This window comes from Toxorhynchites rutilus, chromosome 3 (genome assembly GCF_029784135.1).
Source record: "Toxorhynchites rutilus septentrionalis strain SRP chromosome 3, ASM2978413v1, whole genome shotgun sequence".
In the NCBI taxonomy this organism is placed as follows: domain Eukaryota; kingdom Metazoa; phylum Arthropoda; class Insecta; order Diptera; family Culicidae; genus Toxorhynchites; species Toxorhynchites rutilus.
The window spans coordinates 253,395,250-253,415,410 of record NC_073746.1 but is presented as its reverse complement, the minus strand read 5'-3'; the positions used below and the strand labels follow the sequence as shown (position 1 = coordinate 253,415,410).

Here is a 20,161-nt window from a genome sequence, read left to right as displayed (position 1 = left end):
AATTAATCCTGTGCACTTATTTCGAGAATCCGGAGTTGTCACATCGGGACATCGGTAAGATGCTGGGAATCGTCCAATCCACGGTCAGCAGAGTACTAAAACGATACTTCGAGAACCTAACCATCGACCGGAAGGTGAAGAACGGCAAAAATGGATGCTCCGTCAGTGAAAAAGATCACAAGCGCGTAGTTAAGCAGTTTAAACGTGATCCGAGAAGTTCGGTCCGGGATGTCGCCAATAAGCTGAATTTGTCAAGTTCATTCGTCCAGCGGACCAAGCAGCGGGAGGGCCTGCGTACATATAAGGTTCAGAAGGCTCCTAACCGCGACGAAAGGCAAAACATGATGGGGAAGACGCGTGCCCGGAAGCTGTACACCGGAATGCTGACGAAGCCGCATTGCCTGGTAATGGACGACGAAACCTACGTCAAAGCGGACTTTCGTCAGCTGCAGGGCCTGTTGTTCTTCTCCGCAGAGGACAAATTCATCGTTCCGGAGGAGATTCGCAAGCAGAAACTATCCAAGTTTGCCAAAAAGTACATGGTGTGGCAAGCGATCTGCTCTTGCGGAAAGCGGAGCGCCCCCTTCGCGATGACCGGCACGGTAAACGGGCAGGTTTACCTTAAGGAGTGCCTACAGAAGTGCTTACTACCACTATTGAAGCAGCACGAGGGCCCGACCATCTTCTGGCCGGATCTCGCTTCGTGCCACTATTTAAAGGGCGTGTTGGAGTGATACGAAGCCAACGGAGTCACCTTCGTGCCAATGGAAATGAACCCGCCCAACGCGCCGGAGCTTCGCCCAATAGAGAAATATTGGGCGATTATGAAGCAGGCCCTCCGGAAGAACCCAAAAGTTGTCAAATCGGAGGCGGACTTCAAGAGAAAATGGATTTCTGTTCAAAAAAAACTACAACCTGACGTTGTACAGAACCTTATGGACGGGGTAAAGAGGAAGGTGCGAGCATACGGGCTTGGGCTCGAAGTATGAATAAAAAGAAAATGCCAAAAGTTGTTTAATAGTTTTTATTTTACTGTCTAAAATTTTCAAAAGGATCGGTCTACTGGGCGAATTTCTACAGCGTTTTTTCCGTGATGCAATTTGATGTGACACACCCTTTATTTTCCGGCGAAAAAAGTTCAATTTGGATGGTCCGGACTGTTACAGTTGCTATTGGTACAATTTAAGTCAACGGCATGTCGTGAGATCGAAGCGAAACTTTGGGGGCGGAAGTTTGACAGTGTGGGGAGCCGTTTCCTATCACAGCAAGCTTCTCATTTGTTTCATTTTCACCCGAATGAACTCCGAAAAGTATCTTCAATTACTGGAGGACGTTTTGATTGGCCATTTTGAGAAAAACGCTACCGAGGATGTCGTTTTTTCAGCAGGATTATGCATAGATCCACGTTTCCAGGCAATCGAAGGCATGGTTTGCCGAGAAGGACATTCCGCTTCTTGAATGACCTGCTGGCAGTCAATTGCAATCCCATAGAGAACCTATGGAGAATCTTGGCCGAGATGGTCTATGCAAACGGATGACAATTTGACAACATTTCCAGTCACAAGGCAGTAATTCAGAAATGTTGAGCTATAATCAATATGGCAGCACTTTAAAAGCTGTCTGACTCGATGCCAAATCAAGTTTCAATCCGAAATGGAGGTGGACATACTAAATATTAGCTACCGATTGGACTCGAAATTTGTCGCACAAATTTTCTATTATTGAAATTTTAGAATGCGGCTAAACGAATGTCCACCATGATTCCACATATTTGAATTACTTAGAAAAAAAAGTGAATTTATACTTTTTTTTTAGAATGAATTTGATGAGAATTAAAATAATCGTCTTTTATGAGCAAAACTGTACAAAGAATTGAATAATTTTTTAAAATATTGAGGAAAAATAGGCTGCGGCTATACGAATGTCTACCACTGTATAAGTAAAGTAAAAAAAACTGATGAGGTTGACTCTCCAACACTTTTGTAAAAATAATTGAAAAGTGTATATCAGATGAAAGTCTTCCATTATCTGAACGTACTGACAAATTGTTGATCGACCACTCCTGATCGATCAATTTCTCAAACACATTGGAGAGAGCAAGCGGATTAAGCGATTGGTCCCAGCTGATGTTTGTGGCTTCAGGATACTCACAAATTTAGCAGACTTTCAACGCGAGAGGAAAAAGCCAGGTTGCAAACATCGATTGGGAAATAATATTACCTACATTTAGCACTTTATCTTCCTTTGTGTTTTTGAGACTTCTATTTCTAGCATCCAGCTCTTTAGCGCTTTCTCTCTGCTCGTCATCCAAAGTTATATATCCCAGGATGTTCAGACGTTATATTCCAGATCATAAAATATCTACGTATCTACATAATAGAGAACGTATGCACAGTATTCCGAATAATATATCCACACTTTTTCGGCTTTTTCGGAATATCCGCAATATTTTAAAAAGCTGGAATAACTTTTTGGCATATCACAAGAATCCGAACACACGCGCTTGAATGAATTTGTTGCGATTACATGTTGCTCAAGGCAATAGCACTTTGACCTGCCTCTGTATGTTTGCTTTTCCATCTCGTGTATCGAATGCAGCACTCCAGCAAACATTCTATCCATGGTGAAATATTCTCCATACTGTAAAATTTTTCAACGGGACAATTAGTCCGCGCTATTGAAACTTAGTGCCGGGTATTTATAAACCGTATCCGCGAAGTTTACGAACCAACTAACGTGACACAACTGAATAGTTCTACGCAAAAAATAAACACAATCCTCGCAAGGTGTGACTTTGCATATAGAGTAGCGTCACAGGCTTCTAGTCGCTTTTTTATCTCGGTTTTGTTACACAAAAACCAAAGTTTATTGCTTACTGTTTTATGTGTCCGTTAGTGATGGTTATGCATGGAACTAATATATACAGTTCTGTAGTGTGTAATGGAATGGGGCTAAGGTCCTAGATCTAACTGCTTCCGGAGCTTTGGTACAAGTGTTATAATCGCAGAGAAATTATCATATAAACGCACCAAAAGTGTGTCTGATGATGACTGCTTCCATGTGGTTTCAAACAGAAATAAATAAGGAATGATAGCAAAGGAGATTCCATATATTGCATGGCTGGGACTGCGATGCGACGTCATAATCTTGGGGGTGATAATTTTTACTGAGAACCAGTTGCTGATATCCCGTTATCAATCCGAAGCAGGATTGGCCCCCAGAAGCCACTATCGCATTGACGAATTGGCCCTACCTCTACTATGACATGGCACTATAGTCCAGTCCCGTGTTATCATAGCGCCAGTCAGATAACACAATCACTAAGACGGCTCGTAATGATAACGAAATCTCTAAACACGTACGTAAATACAATGCTCGTAATGCATCCTACTCCAGTGACACACCAAGCTGCAACTTACCATAATATTCCTTACCGGCCATTGTCGGATAAAATTGGGGATGTCCTCTGGATCACACCGATACCACGAGCACACGTTATCAAGATTCGCAGTGAACGTTTGCGACAAACTCTCAAACACACGTTTAAACTAGCTTAGCGGCGGAAAGCGATAAAATTTATCAGCAAAATTTTACATAGAAAACAGTTCCTGTGTTCCAAGCCGAAACGACCTACACTACTCACGGTCTGCGATATTTATTATCAATATATGAAGATAAAAACACGTTTTCTTCGCCACAAACAATTTTGATAAAAAGTAGAATTTCGTAATCAGTTCCTTTGCTCCGTATATAATAGGCACGGCGGACACTCGGCAGCTCCTAGACGTTCAGTGATTGTTCAATTCCGGACTGATGAACACCGCAATCACCGGTTCGCGCGCAAAGACTCACGTCGCGTCGCTGGGTCTCACTATAACTGACGGGGAAAATACAAGCTTGAGCGAACCATGCGGACTTTCTACAATCGTTTAGTGGTTTAGCTCGGAGAACGATTCGATGATGGGGCCGTGCAGGCAGTGTAGAACGCGAGTGATTTGCCACAATTTGTGAGTGCCATCTACCGTTGCAGTGGAAAAGTCCGTAGTTATTCAGCGGCGATCCGTTCGACGAGAACTGTAATTTTCATATTTTTTCCCGTCTACATACTTCGCCGTAAAGGACCGCACAACGAAATCCAGCAAATGGAGCGACGCGACGCATATGCGTCGCCGTATCATCCGTGTTGCCGGGCACCGACTTGAGACGCAGTCTATCAAAACAACCACGAGGCTGTGCTATGGTAGTGATTTCCAACCTTTAGTCCCAATATACGGGAGAGAGAGAACAAAAAGGAAGAAGGAAGAAGTATTTAAGAATAAGATTTAAAAATAAAATGGTGCTGATACGAACAAACAAACTGACCCCGACTAGTTACACATAATCGGCCGCAACATGTTTACTTCTGACTGGCGGCACACATTCATTCCATGGCTGATACAGTGTGAGAATCGATTTTTGGGATGTGTTAACGTGAGTATTATTTGTCGGAGCTGGACAAAAACCACTCCATGATTTGTCCTTCACAATGTTAAATTCGGACTTCCCGACGAGAGTACTGCTAAAAAATAACAGCAGTACTAGTTATTTTTTTAGCAATACTCGTCGGGAACTTTATCACCGGCAAGATGTTTGAATTCGGGATCATTTTAGTGAATTATAAGCACTTCAATATCAAACCGGGGAAAACATATTGATATGAAGGCAACACAATACAAATTGATGGATTTTCAGATCCAAGGTCTATCATGGCCTCTCTGTGCTAAGACCTGGATACCCAAACGATTAGATTAATTGAATGTAAACTTCAATTGTACCAGAACCTGCTACAGAATGATCGAAGGATATTGTGCTTGATGAATATTCTTCTCGAAACATCGCTCTGAAGGAACAATACCTTCTCATACGCGTAGAAGTTCAATGAATAAACTGTTCGGACCATTTTCAGTAGTTAATTCTACGTAAATGGTTGTATCTCCGTTGTAACTACTCGGCCCAGCAATAAACTCGCCATTGATTCTTGTTTCTTGGAACAATAATCAGATAAAATCTCATACTAAGAAAGATTACAAGCGATGAAAAATGCAGCTTCAAGCACACCTTGGATCATCTCTGGTATCCGCTACCCAGTGGCGTTGAGTGGAGTTCCCGTGCCCGGTACAGAAGTCTCTGGTTGCACTCCTCCCTCTTCGGGATTTTTTACATGCTGTGGTTACACAAAACAGAACTTTTATATTTAAGTTTTATTAAAATTTTAAAATTTTATTCAAAACATTTCAAAATAATTCAACATGTTCTGTATGGTTCAAAAATCACGTAAAAAAATCAATTACAAACATATCAGCAATGTATGTTGATTGAAGCAAAATTATTCACCCATAGAGCTCAAGCTTCGAATAGCCTCCATCATTAGGCGCAACCAATACATATATTGTCATAAAAAATTTTTCAGAGACAGCAAGCAAGTGCGCGATCACATGTCTTCGAAATCTTGGTATTTCTATCAAAAAATTCTGCTTCGAAACGTCGTAGAATAAAGACAGCTTTGGAGCAAATTGTTCCAGTTGTTGTTCATCCGCCGGAATCGAATTCCTCGGTTGAATAACTGCAAAATACATCATGACCACGCCGATGTCTTTCTTTCGAGATCAATTCTTCTTCGGTTCGTGTACATTTTTATCTAACGATGATTTTGTTGGATATTACACAGTAACGATTTAGACGTAAGAGTATTCCTATTCTATCGATACACATGTCGCCTTTTTCCGGCGTGAAAATATTCCTATTATTCAAATCGATAGTTTTGAATAGCGAAAAAAAACTGAAATAATTGAACAGCGAAATTTTGGTTTCGTCGATTCTGTTTCGGTATTCTCGGGTATTGTCGAATGTGGTCGTCTTCTGAACACTGTTTCGAGATTGATCAGGAGCTAAACATTGCACAAAAAACGGTTTAGAACTACTTGAATAAGGTTGGATACAAATAGCAAATAGCAAAACGCTCGATGGTTCCACACGAGTTAACGCAGGGAAACTCATCGACCGATTTTCCATTTGCGAGTCCTAGTTAACCCTTTGCGGTCGTATTAAACACTGATATGGGTGTCGTACTGGTCAGAATTATTTTTTCTCTAAAAAGATCCTTTTATCTTTCCACTCTAATAATCTTTGTAATCTTTGTACTGTACTGTACTGTCTATTATTCATAGAAGCTTTATATTCATTCTTGAACAGGTTCACTGAACATTGAAACCCGTTTAGAAAAAGCGTATTATATATTATATATTTATTATATATTTATTTGGCGTAAACTATTACATGGTTGAATAAAGTATTCATGCGGTGGTGGCTGACAGTAAGCATACGACCGGAACGGTAAAAAAGGTTTGGTTGTCTGAGAGCAGACATACGACCGCAAAGAGTTAAATCGCAAGAATATTGATCCGTTTCTTTAGCGGATGGTGTATGGTAAAGAATAGTGGATTACTTACCTGTCAAACGGCAAGCGAAAATGATCGTGATCGAAACGCGGTGAGCTGACGCACGTGATGTGGAATCCAAAATTTAGCATCAAGATGAATTTTATTGTAAAAATGGTGGAGAATATGGGGATCATCAACTATGAGCTGCTCTACTGCGGCCCAGAACTAAATTCGGACCTGTACTGTCGACAATTGCACTATCTGAAAAAAGCAATCACCGATAGCGGCTAGCTTTGGTTAATAGAACAAGAATCTAGTTCCACCAAGACAACGCCAGGTCACACACAACGATGGCGAACCAGGTTGGGAGGTTCATACACAATATAGTTTAGACCTATCCAAGTGATTACCATCTGTTATAAACAAAGATAGTTACTATATACCACCCTTTATTATTTCAACTGCGCTTTTCTGTATCGCTGGAGACTAAAAAAAAAATGAGTTTAAGAAATTATGAAACATAGTCAATTTCACCAGATTCAAATAAAAATGACCATGCTTCCTGTCACGCAGGATTTTTTTTTTTTGCTAGGTCACCCTTTTTATAGATTCTCTACTAGATTGTATCCACACATTAGTTGATATAATTGGTTTTCTTCACATGTTATGTTCAAATATATATGTACCGATTTTTTAAAAGTTTTTTTTAAGAAAACACAAATAAAAAACTCTAACTCTAATCAAAGTATTTTCCATCGATAACTATGACACGCCAAAAGAACCATTCTTCTTAAGAAGCAAACCATTTATCAATCAATTTTCCAACATTATCGTAAAAAATTAAAATGCTGCTCAGTAAGTTCAAATAAATATATACTTACCGGATACCAGGTATGACACCGTTTTTTAAGAAAACACAAATAAAAAACTCTAACTCTAATCAAAGTGTTTTCCATCGATAACTATATATTTTTCCCATCTCTCTGGCAATTTGTGGATGTTACGCCAGAAGAACTATTCTTCTTAAGAAGCAAACAATTTATCAACCCATTTTCCAACATTTTCGTGAAAATTTAAACGCTGTTCAGTTTCCTTGGTCGGTTTTGTAGTACGTGATAGTGCGTTATCATGCAACAAAATCATTGTGTGATGCCTTTTTAGTACTCTGGTCGTTTTTTACTCAAAGCTCGATGATAAAAATTGATCATATGTTGACGATAGCGTCTATTATTAACGGTTTCGCCAGGTAGTGGAAGTAGTAGTAGTAATAGGAGTACCGGTAAGTTTCTTCGTTTTTTTCAAAAATAATGCTTTATTCTGCAAAAATGGTTACAAATTTAACATTCAAAGTACTGCCCATCGCCAGTCACAACTTTTTCCTATCTTTCTGACAATTCACGGATCCCTTTGTGGAAATAATCGGCCGGTTTGTCGGGATAGGACCTCTCATTTCAGCGTTTCCAAGTATGTTTTGACCGGTTTCACCGAGCATTGTCGTGCTGCAAAGTAACTTTATCGTGTCTTTGCTCGTATTGTGGCCGTTTTTCCTTCAGTGCACGGCTCAAACGCATCAATTGTCGTCGGTAGAGGTAATAGTTTCATTCGGTTTTAGCAGCTCATAGTACACCACACAGCATAACCTTCTGGCCGTGAATATTCCACGCGGCCGTCGATGTTGGCCGAGGTTTAGCATTGTCGTAATGGACCCACTTTTCATCGCTAGTAACGATTCGATGCAAAAAACCCTTGTTTTTATGCCATTGGATTAGTTGTTCGCACGTGAAAAAACGACGGTCGACGTCTCGTGGCTTCAACTCATACGGCACAGAATGTCCTATTTTTCGGATCATCCCCATTGCTTGTAAACGATCGGATATGGTTTGCTGAGCTACTCCAAGTGTATCTGTATATACTTGTTGCGTTTGTGACGGATCTTGATCTAGTAAAGCCTCCAATTCTTCATCTTCAAACTTTTTTCGCACTTTGGTCCGGAACGTTCTTCGTTTTCCAAGTTAAAATTACCACTATTAAACCGTGCAAACCACGTCTGACGTTCGCTCAGTTGGAGTAGGTCACCATAAACTTCCACCAAAATGCGATGACTTTCAGCAGCTTTTCTCTTCATATCAAAGTAATGAAGTAACACTCAAGTAAATAACAACTATGTGGTTTACGCTTCAACTTTTTGACATATACTAAAAAAGACGCGCAATGACAGTAACTTTTCAACGAATATCTGAAAATTTGATTCACTGGAATAATAATCAAGTTACGCCATCTGTTGTAAAACCGAAGAAACTTACCGGTACACCTGAGTAGTAGTAATAACAACCCTGTCACCCAATACAGAGCATTGTCTTCCGTCTATAGCAATTTGGCCGTGCAACAAAGGTCAATGTTTTCCCTGGACTTACCTAAATTTCTTGATGCTCAGATTTCTCGAAATAAATTCACATTTTAGTCACAATCCAATGGAGCAATTTCTTCCTTTTGCTGCTGGCGATAATTATTTCAAATGTGATTCTTCGTTTTTATATGAAACCCAATGCCCGATCTTCTGGATCTTTTCCCTTGACCTTTAAACACATGGAGAAGGCTTCTTGGATCAGATTTAATTGATCCACCGTCCTCAACCTTTGTCGGAGGTTTCCCACACTCTTCGTTTCTCGGGTTAAAATTATAAAAAATTTTGGTCCTCTCAAAGCACTGCGATTTTCCAAGAATATGTTCACCGTAAAAAAAATATATCTAACCCATACGTGTTCGCGACCGACAGCCCGAATGTTGAGCAAGTATCCCTATTTCCATCCCTTTCCTTTTTCCCATCCAAACCTTTCTCTCCTTCCCGCCGTCGGAAGCGACGGAGTCTCGCACGCAAACCTGTGTTCCACAGATTGCCCGGTTAGGATACGATCCTTTAGTAAGATGAGCTTTAGCGAGCGTCGGACGGCATACGTTTGCCTGATACATTACGTTTCCCCGGCGCAAAATCATAACTCGTATACTCGCGCACAGTATCACAGACCGTTTTATACCCATGATGTGCCACTATATTTCTAGCCTACTTCACTTTTTCTGAACGGTTGTTTCAGTTGCAGTTGTTCTCTGGTGCGATTCCGGTAACCATGTTATGAACATGTGATCGAGCGAAACAAGAGACACATGGCCAATAGGCACGCATTAAAGCTTTTCGCATACTTTGCCACATACACGACCCAAACCGAGAAGGATATAGATTCGCGTTCATGCTCTCCTTTTTACTCTTAGGAAACACTTTGCAATTTAATTTCATAAAGAGGTGTGATATATCACGCATTTATGGAACAGCACCAGTAGCTATGTGGATAGCGCGGTCGTGTAAAACGGCTTGGCATTCAAGTTGGCCTTGGTTCGATCCTCGCTGACATCGTTTGGATTTTTTTGGGTACAATCCCAAGCTAATGTTCAGTCTGAGAGGAAGAGATGTCTGGTTCCATACATACAAACATTTTAAAGCTTTTGAAAATGGTGCGTTTATCCGTTCATTGGGTGTAGCCGGCCAAGCCTTTTTACCGTTGCGGACGTGTCTCGGCATATAACCTCTCAATTCTCGCGCGTCTGCTGGCGTACCATCGATCCGAATTGATATCAAGGGTCAACAACAATGGGTATCATAGTTGCGCAATTTTATTTTTTTGAATTATGATAATTGTCAATAAATAAGGTAGTTCCTCCAATATTGTCGTACATGTCGTACTACTAGTTGTCTAGTTGCCTCTCAATGAAATTAGAGACTGTCTTTGTTGGATTTTATGAAAAAGTTATTTGAATAAAGCTTTAGTTTTTATAACGCAAACGTGCGATCTGAATAGTTTCTTTGCTGCGACCTCCGACGCCTTTCGTCCACAGCGGCTCCGCCCGCAAAGGGATACATTCACCATCACTATGACAGAGATGTATCGAATGTATTTTTATATTGCGGCTGACAAACCTATCTTTTATTCTAGATATCCTTGAAATTCGTTGATTGTACTTTTCCTTTCATGATTCGATACAACGATTCGCATAGATCTTACACTTATGCTTAGATGATTGCGGATTGCACGAATTATTTCTGCAGACTGCAGACTCAGGGAAGCATTTTCAAGTTCGAGTTCTTATGCATCTAGTTTACGGGAGAACAATCTAAATATTATGTATCTTTACAGAAAATATATTTATTTACATAAAGACCTAAAGACTTACCGTGAACTATCGTGAGGGTCAAATCCATAACGTTTGTATTCGATAATACGTTGTGTCAGCTGTCGAATATGACATACGGTTGAAGCATAAATAAGTAGTTTTTCGCATTGTTGCATTTCCGAATAAGCATCATCTTTAAGAAATTTTCTTACCCTGCATTCTTGCACAGAAAAATGAATCGGAAACTCATAGTTTGTGTGTGAATTTCAGAGATTGAAAAAAGAAAGATGATGACTTCATAAACGAATGAAATCAGAATCCACTAAAAACAGTTCAAGTACGCTGAGTAAAAAGAATTTTCAACTGAAGATATTCTATGTAAATTTATATTGAATCCAATATTGGTACCGGCAGTTCTGCACAATTGCGCTGTCGGCTTAAGCATCATTTCCACGTGGGAGACTAAGCGCCGTTTTATTTCCCAATTTGGCAATGAGTCTCACTGATGGCGGTTTTGTCTACGCAAATCCAGTTCGCTTCGCAGTTTCATAAACATTGGTTATGCCGAATATCTCATCACTGGATTCAATACCTCACCTACCATGATTCCCAACCTAACCTGAAAAGAATCAAGCTTGACTTCCTCGAAAACGTCAATTCAACTTATAAAATATAACATAACGTTCAATAACTCTATATTCTTTTTTATTTTACTTCATATTAAGCCTTTGCGTTCGTATAAAATTTGGACATGAGTGTCGTACTGATCGAAATTACTCGACTTGAAAAAGCAGTGATGTATAACTTTTTGAGATTATATGCAATACTAGCTGACCCGGCAAACTTCGTCCCGCCCAAAATTTATTTTTCGTTATCCCATCCACGTTTTCTTACTAAGCGCACGTTCATGGGTCCAATCGCAGAACTGTTCATTGAGTGATCTTCTAATCTACCCTTTAAAATTATTTTTTACTATAAAATTTCAATACTTCTTCCAAAACTCGACGTTATGATATCAAATTATTTTCAGACACAATTCTCGCGCAAGATTTTTCATCCACTTGCAAATAACATTTTTGTTCGTTAAATGGAATAAATGTTTGATACAGAAAATGTGATACAATGAAGATAGTCGTAAATCGGACAATTTCTTTCTCGAGTTTTGCTCATTTTTATTTATATGGATAGAAGACGATAGAAGAGTGCGTTTTATCACATTAGAATCCATTTCCACTTTCGAACGAAGATCAATTTCATTACCGCAAACATCAAATGGACTAACAACACTTGTCAATATGTAATTGTAAAACACATGCGAATTGAATTTTTCGAATTTTCCCATTTTCCTTCAGTTTTCCCAAAATTTTCAATTGTCATGTTTGGTTGAAATATTTGTATTATTTTTATGGGACTCCTCTCCTTTCCAGAAACATTTCTCGTGCCCAAAAACCCTCACATCCGAAATTTGGCTCCATTTGCTTAGTTAGCTCTCGAGTTATGCAGAAGTTTGTGTTTCATTTTTATGGCAGCCCCCCTTTAGAAAGAGAGTGGACCTCCACATCCACACAACCTCCACATGTCAAATTTGGTTCCATTTGCTTGATTAGTTCTCGAGTTATTCAGAAATTTGTGTTTCATTTCCATTTTAACATGCGTATCGTTTATTGTATGTTTTTTTCCGAGTGTCTTGGCTAAATTCAGCCGCGGGTCACACCTAGCACCGTTGATGGCTTGTCGCCTCAATGAAATTAGAAGTGGTACTCGCGCTGTCGTTCATATACTCGTCCACGTTTACTTTCAAATGTGATCTTCTTTGATGAGGAAGAGATTCACCCTAGATGAGTCTGATTGCTTCATGCTTTTCAACTTTCGACTACGAACAAAGTAAAAGAAAGATGTTTTGGGGAATATTTACTCAAAGTGGGCTAGTTCATATAGTTTTTCCCCCAACACTAATGAACAGTCACGAGTTCATCGATGCACTTGAGACTCGTTTACAGGTGTTCTTGCAGAAAAAAAACGAGGGATTGTATCCGAGGCACAACCGTTTAGGACGTAGGACTACGCAATCTTTTTTTTTTAAATTTGTTGGTTTATCATTTCGAATATTATTAGCGAACACGTCGAAATTTCATAAATAACTCTTAAGTAAAAAGTTCCGAGGACCCTGAAAAGGTTTAATGGCCTGCATGGTTTTGTAGAATTATTTCGAGAAGCAACGATTCTTTCTTGCCTTTGCGAGAACAATACACTAATTGGTCGTATGTCGCAATTTATTTCTTTATATCAATGCACGCAATGCACTGAGTATTTCACGAGAGGCATCTTCCGTACATCAGCATTCAACAAACATCAAACACGTGTCTAACAGAAGCACACAGTTGCAGCGATAAAATGAAACATCGCGAAAGTGACCGTTTATGAAAAATCGTTTCTCGACTCTCGGTCAAAATCATCAACAAAACTAGGAGCTTGTTGCATCAGAACAGAACCGATGCGCACGATAGCAAATATGAATGGCAACTAAAAGTATCGTAGGTGTGCTTTTCACATGTACAGGAGATGAACAAATTCTAAGTTTCGCGCAACGAAAACAAGCAACACACACAAAGCCAAACACTGATGGCTAGAGGCGACCTATAATCATTTGCACTCTTCTCTTTTTTCGCCTGCTTTGTCATGGTTCGGATGATTGTGTTAATTGCAATGTCAGATGCACTTCATGTGAAATATTCGCTAGCTCAAGGGGAAACATAAAACACAAAACGAGCAGAATAAGCGATTTTTGCTGTTTCGGGCACAGAAAGTTTCTGAGAATTTTCCTCAGAGGAGGTGCAATACCTATACGCTATCGACAGCCTACATACTATGCAAGAGTGGAATTTGCTTCGCAAATATTCTCTTTTCACAATTTCCCTTCGTTGTTCCTATTCTAGCGGCTGTATAAGTTGCCCGTTATCGACAGCTCTGTTCGGGAATACACACAAATGGACAGAACAAATGTATGGTGAAGTGGGAATACTTCCAATTTTCATCAATTTAAAGGATTGTAATGTATAGCATATAAAACAAATCTTAAAAAACAGGAAGTGGGTTATATCTATGGAACCGCAAGGGTGACGTAGGACTATCGTTGATTTAGAGATCATTTGTTTGAAGTTGAATCTGAATTCATTCTGAATAAATGAAAATTTGGAGAACTTCGAAAACGAGAGCGAGGCACAAGGTTTTATGCATCCAATATTGGATACGGAAAAATTCTACTGATGGGGAAGATTAATCTTCAGAAGCTATCCTGTTAATTGCGATTGATTGAAAAATCACAAAACCAACACCATTCATCCGCGCTTTCATGATAAATGAAGAGCTTCACCACAACAGCGAAAACATGCTCCAATCGCTGTTCAATTAGAACTGAGTGGATTTCCGAGCGGCGCTCGCTTATATACCGATTGGTGATTTCAATAGCCTGTTTTGAAAGCAAATTTAAGACTATTGAAAGAAGTTTTTGGATCAGAAAGTAACAAGTATAGAACGCGTAGACATTTTATCTTTCGAATGAAGTGTTTATCATACCATTTCGTTCAGTTGTTTAGGAGCTATTAACACTCAAAATCTCGGTCTCCGGCGTAACGCTTTCGTTTTCGAAACTTTGATTTTACACCCCGGTATAGAAATGAAAGACGTAGTCCTACGTCAAAATTTTCGATTCGATTGGTATGCAAATCGTTAAAATCCGTTCAGCAAAAATAGTTATTAACGTTAACTTTATTTCATAAAAACGTGACCTGTTTTCTGATTTGGCACCCTCAATGTAAGACTTGGTCCTACGTCAAAAAATCACCGTTAAGATTGGGTAATCCAACGAACATTTTTTGTTATATCCACTGTCTCCGGTTTCAATTATACTTTCACGTCGTCCAATGAATATTTTGAGGGTTAGAGTCACTGATAAGCGTCTAAAATAAAACCTGACCTGAATGAAGTTATAATGAATGCCTGTATGTATTTCAACGTTTTTGATTTGGTTGAAAGGTCAACGCTTCCTACAAATAACATTTATTTGGAATCAGATATTAAAACCAAATAATTAAATAAGACACTGTTTCAATTTCTACGATTTTTTTTTTGTGGTGATTTACGGGCTGTCATATTTTTCCGAGACTGACCCGCAACAAAGTTTGATCAAGATCAGGTAAGAATGCTAAGATCATTGGCATTTTGGGAAGTGCTTCCGATTTCAATTGCTTTTTTTATAGCTTCTTCTTCGATTGATCTGGATGTTCGGAGGAAGTCTCCACCATCCATATTTGTATCGTCTCGCTTTTCACATAGAGCACCATTTACATCAGTATTCGGAAGCGTTTGTATTCAGTCGGTACTGATAAGATAAAAAACAAACTCTGCTTCGAACCAAACTAATATGTATACCCCGCGCTATCAATTCATTGTAACGAGAACTCGCTGTACGCAAATCAGTCATCAATTGGCCATAGAAACGAAAGGAAATCATTCGTAAAGCAATATAGATGATGGCAGCTGTGCAAAATGTGATCGTTAGAAAAACCATCAAAGAAGATTTAAGGTCCATACTCGAGATGATACAAGTAACGTGGTGAAGTTCATGAATATAAAAAAACAGTAATTAATGGTCTTCTGAACACAAGGAACTGGCGAACTATGAGGCAATGCCCGATGGCCCTAAGCTAACGGTGCAGGACCTGGAGCGGGACGGCGGATACAGCGAAGACTCAACTGCCGCGCCAGTATTCACAAGCTTCGTGCTCGAAGCTACGGAACGAATCCAGACCGAGGATAATAAAGAAAAATTAACATCATCCACATCTAATGGTGACCTTTCGACCCGGTGAGACGTTGTTTATAAATATATAAATCTTCAATTTCAACATGCAACGGCGTGTAATGAGCCGCTGCTAGAGGAGCACAAAATGGGCTGATAAGAGGCAGTCATCCCTCCGCTGCTTTGGCCAGCAATAATGTCTTATTATTCAGCAGCGTTTTATTTGTTTTCTACACTCTCATTTCCATGCCTTGCTCCGTTGCCCCGGACGCTCGGATGTTTACCGTAGTGTACGAATTATTGTCATGTATTTTTTTCCATAGCATAAAATTCTCAGGATCAATTACTTATCATCTAATACTCACAAGGTCAAATTTGACTTCAAAATAACACCCATATGCAATATTTCCCAACTATTTCATAGTGACTAAATCCAATACAAATTTGATCATCTTAGCCAAAGAGTTCGCTTTCTCTTTAACTAGAATTGTGCAATGGGCTAAAATCCAGGCTAATGTAATCCTGTAAGATTCTCTCGACTAGACTACCCATAAGTTGTTTTATTCTCGTAAGAAATAGTTTTGCAGGTTTTATCGATCGAGTAGCTCCTATTGATCTGATCAATCGGCAAGGATTCAATTTTCCCCAGAGCGCGATATGTTGCAACCAGTTCCGCAACATAAAAGAGCAGGGATTGCTCACTCTATAAAAGTTCCTGAAATATTGTAGCCGAGACATGATTCTATTGGTGCTGAGCATTCTTTGAGCCGGGAAAGAAGCAAGTCACGCAGTGCTTAAAGTTAGGTGGCGAATTGTCGAGATGAATTTTCTAACAGACTACGTTATTGACTCTTCCACATAGAATTTGGTGAAGAATTCTAAGATCATAAACATAGTTTTGGCTCATGAGCATGACCCGCTAGTCCAAGTCCACTGACACGTATGGTCATTTCATTATGAATTCATAGATATAATTCCTCAGATAAACTCTCATCGACTTTCTCTCTTTTCAAGGAGAAAACGAAGTTGTTATGAAATACACTTCCGTAATTTTATTTTATATTGATGTAGTTATAAGCTTAAGTTATAATTCTAGTATAGAAATTTGAAAAAAAATCAAAATTTTTTTCCTTCATATTTCTGTAGTTTAGGTATTCAAGAACATACTATAGAAAGGACTTATTGGAAATTCTACTATTTACCGAGTTAGAACTATTTTAGTGATGCGGTATTTAACCTGGTACGACCATAACAATGAACTTCAAACGTGTTTTTCTCGAAACTTGTTTTTTCAAACTGGCGTACACGTTATTTCAAGTTCTGCTGAACCGATTCATGTCGAATTTATATGGATACAATCTGCAGGCATCTCTCTATCGCATAAACCTCTGAAAATGATATTTTCTTAATTTTACTATTTTAAAAAAATCTGGAAACGTAAGAAAAAACGTTTCAAACCGCATTTTGTTTTTAAAACGGCCGTCATTTTGTCAAAAAAGATGTGTTTGACTTGTCCGAGGTACATGCGATAGCGGCATCTTTACTGATTCAGAATCAGTTCGATTTTTTTTTGTTTCAGATAATCAGAAGGGCTGGAATCGTGTACGCCATGGCACAACTTTTTTTTAACCCTTTCACTTCATCAGCTCTTAACTATTCTTCAACCTCTAGACCTCTGGCAAATGAGCGACTGTACACGTAAACACAGAAATTCGTACTTTCGTCCTCTCCGCTCCTCTATTTGCCCACTGCCAACTATTCTAGTTACTAGATTTTTTTTCTCCGTTCAATTTTTGTTTTATTATTAAAAGATAGATGAACAAATAATGATATAATGAATATTCTTCGTGTTATTTTTATGGAGCTTGGAAAAAGTCTGAAATTCTTGTCTCTGCACTAGAATACCTCCTTAAGACATATGAATTTAAATATAATGATAGATGATAGATTTCGCATTGAATTAAAATATCAATTATTCATCACATTTTATAAGAACCATTCGCCTGCCCGCATGCGAACCCCGACGGTAATCTTGAACCTCTAGACCTCTGACAAATGAGCGACTGTACACGTAAACACAGAAATTCGTACTTTCGTCCTCTCCGCGCCTCTGTTTGCCCACTGCCAACAGAGTAAACCTCTGACTCGATAGAGAGTGTCCAGCGGTTGGAAAGCCACACAGCTGGTGATAACAAATATTGTACGAGCTTCGAGCAGTAGAAATGTAGCGAGCATAGCCTCATCAAACTCCGCTTATCTTATCACTAAACATATTTAAACATACGAGTATTCTCATTATACTCATATTCTTGCTCCTCTTTCATCGCCTCTTCAGAACCCCGAACGCAATCAGAACAAATTTATGTCCATATTTTTCTGTTTAATTACGCTCATAAGGATCTTTCTCTTTCTTCTTCTTTACAGCACCAAATTGATTGGCTATGTGATATTCTTCTACTCATACTCAACATGGCAGGGTAAAGCCCTCTTCCTAGAAGACATCTATATAAGACCAGATTATCGCAAAAAGGGTTACGGCGATCTGCTGTTCAAAGAGCTCGCCAAACACGCCCGGGACAGTGGCTGTGTGCGGATTGATTTTCACGTGCTTGCCTGGAATCCGGCTAAAGAGTTCTACAAACGTTTGGGCGCCGAGAATCTGACCGCTGGCGAGCAATGGGAACTATACCGGTTGACTTACGACAAGTTCGCCGATCTATGTGAAGATTAGTAGTTGATGTGTTTCGATACAACCTATCTGAATAATTAATAGACTGCGATTCCCGATAATAATTGAATCGTTTTTTTTAGAAACCCCATAAACGCCACTTTTATCATATTTTACTTTTTAGCAGTTTTTGAGTCCTCGAGAGACTATCAAAATTTCAGAAAAAGTTAGTTCTACGATCTCCTCAAGTCGGGGTTGCAATTATTCGTTTATTTGAGAAAGTCCATGATTCTAATTATCTCCACGGGTAACGCTGCGATAGATATACAATTTCATTCATTGTTTACATCCGTGCCGTAAGAAGTATGCGCTATTCAATTTAATCAGAATCTCTTCTGATTTGGATTGAGGCCCAGACATGACCAAGAAATGTAAGCGTGGTGTTCGGCGAACAGCAGAATACAAAACGGAAGTCATAAAAAGAACAAGAGCCAATGGAACAGTATACAAAAATAGGAGGGGAAAGGATGCTCCAGTTGTGAAAGTAGGAGCGGATTGCTCCTGTAGATAGGTTTCCTTGGTTTGTATTTTCAACCTGACTGATACTTGAAAATTTGATCAATAGCAAACGTCATCGGAAGGCAAATATCTCGGATGGATTAGGTAAACCATTCAGAGAATTCATTCAGAGAACCATTTCTTATGGGTAAAATGTCCCGACATTAGTCTAACGATTTGAGAGGCAAATCATATCTCGGAAACCCCAAGCTGAGAACCGGAAACCCCGTAAAAGTATCCAACTACTCCACCGTCGAGAGAATTATGAGGAACTACGCGAGAAAACAACTACAGGTCGAACTCGATTATCCGGAATTTTAGACTCGATTATCCAGAGTATTTTATTTTTGATTTTTGGAAATTTTGAATAATTTGAATAGGCAATATGGATATCAAATGAAAGGGCTTGACTAATAGAACCCAGTTATTTATTAAAAATGCAAATCCAAAATGACACAAGATGGCGCCATATTTTTTTTTCACAACCCCATTAATATGGGTATCAGATGAAATGGATTGACTAATAGAACACAGTTATGCAAATCCAAAACGGCCACCACCACAAAATGGCGCCATATTTTTTCCAAAGCCCCATCCGTATGGGTATCAAATAAAAGTGCTCGAATGCTAGAACACAGTACAGATCATGAAAAATCAAAATCCAAGATGGCCGCAGTTCCCAAATAAACAATTACTTTTTAATGGTTTCATTCAGATTGCCCTGTTTGTATGTATGTTTGAGTGTTTGTGGGGTTGTCCCACATTAATTGAAATTTGACCACGTTCCTGTTCACTGATTGATCTGAAATTTGAAACATACCTTTAATTCTACTGTCATTACAAAACTGCGTATACTATGATCTTGAAAAATTCAATTTGGCCGCTAAAAAATGACTGAATGGCTTGACTTGGAGAATACACTACATTATGAACAACATAAATTCGAAAAGGTCGCCGCCACAAAATGGGCGACTATATGTTTTTTGCAATCCCCTCAATGTTGGTATCAAACGAAATTATTTGACTAATAGAATCAAAATCATCAAAATATTCTGGAGAAAACTGGGTAAGAAATAAAAATAAAAAAAATATTTGAATGATTTTATTGTACAAAATTATGCTAATATATCCCTTTTGTTTATTTTAGGCTCATTAGCATTTTAGCTGTAACAGAGCCGAATTTTAATCGTGTACATGTCACATGTTTATCATATCTATAATTAGCACATTACACAGTTGCCATTTTTCGGCGTTAGACTATTCCCTACTATACCATTGCATATGGTACACATTTACACAGTAGCCATTTAGGCGTAAGAGTTTTCTATCTGTTCATCCATTATCCAGTTAGACCGGACAGCGGAGACAGTTGTTGATAATTGTTGAGTTATTTATAGAACAGCAGCCCGATGTTTCTTGCAGAGCAGAGCAGTTGTATGGATGAATCGATCTTATTTCGACCGTGGATCGATCTCCATCGCTGATGATTGTTGCGTGGACGTAGTTATTCTGTAACAACACAAAGATGGTCAATGAGGGCCCTGAGTTTTG

General features: G+C 39.0%; 2 protein-coding genes across 7 annotated transcripts in view; one reads left to right on the top strand and one right to left on the bottom strand.

The window, feature by feature from the left end:
• The window catches only part of LOC129775355 (box A-binding factor-like), a 76,715-nt gene extending 72,638 nt beyond the window's left edge, over positions 1-4,077 (bottom strand). For 2 of the 4 annotated variants that reach the window (XM_055780022.1, XM_055780023.1), the window contains exon 1: positions 3,420-4,076. In XM_055780022.1, the coding sequence (XP_055635997.1) occupies positions 3,420-3,441 (22 nt within the window). In that variant the 5' untranslated portion in view covers positions 3,442-4,076. Of the gene's footprint in view, positions 1-3,419 lie in introns of all 4 variants that reach the window. The other 2 variants (XM_055780024.1, XM_055780025.1) reach the window with 2 other exon arrangements.
• On the top strand, positions 3,415-18,177 carry LOC129775357 (thialysine N-epsilon-acetyltransferase). 3 transcript variants are annotated; one of them, XM_055780033.1, is made up of 3 exons: positions 3,703-4,470; positions 15,251-15,450; positions 17,809-18,177. In XM_055780033.1, exons 1-3 carry the CDS (start codon positions 4,393-4,395, stop codon positions 18,113-18,115), a joined length of 585 nt encoding a protein of 194 aa, XP_055636008.1. In that variant the 5' UTR covers positions 3,703-4,392; the 3' UTR covers positions 18,116-18,177. The 3 variants fall into 3 exon arrangements, 2 of the variants coding, with proteins under 2 accessions (XP_055636008.1, XP_055636007.1); XM_055780032.1 differs by lacking the exon at positions 3,703-4,470 and adding an exon at positions 14,832-15,190; XR_008742940.1 differs by lacking the exon at positions 15,251-15,450 and having other exon boundaries at positions 3,415-4,470; positions 17,809-17,950.
• Positions 18,178-20,161: the final 1,984 nt, after the last annotated feature.

What these genes read in the sequence shown, in the direction of transcription:
- LOC129775357 (XM_055780033.1), top strand. Translation starts at nt 4,393, where the DNA reads ATGTTTACTTCTGACTGGCGGCACACATTCATTCCATGGCTGATACAG. An exon ending in GATTTTTGGGATGTGTTAAC is followed by an intron (nt 4,471 to 15,250) that starts GTGAGTATTATT and finishes TCTGAACACAAG; the next exon opens with GAACTGGCGAACTATGAGGC. An exon ending in AATGGTGACCTTTCGACCCG is followed by an intron (nt 15,451 to 17,808) that starts GTGAGACGTTGT and finishes TCTTCTTTACAG; the next exon opens with CACCAAATTGATTGGCTATG.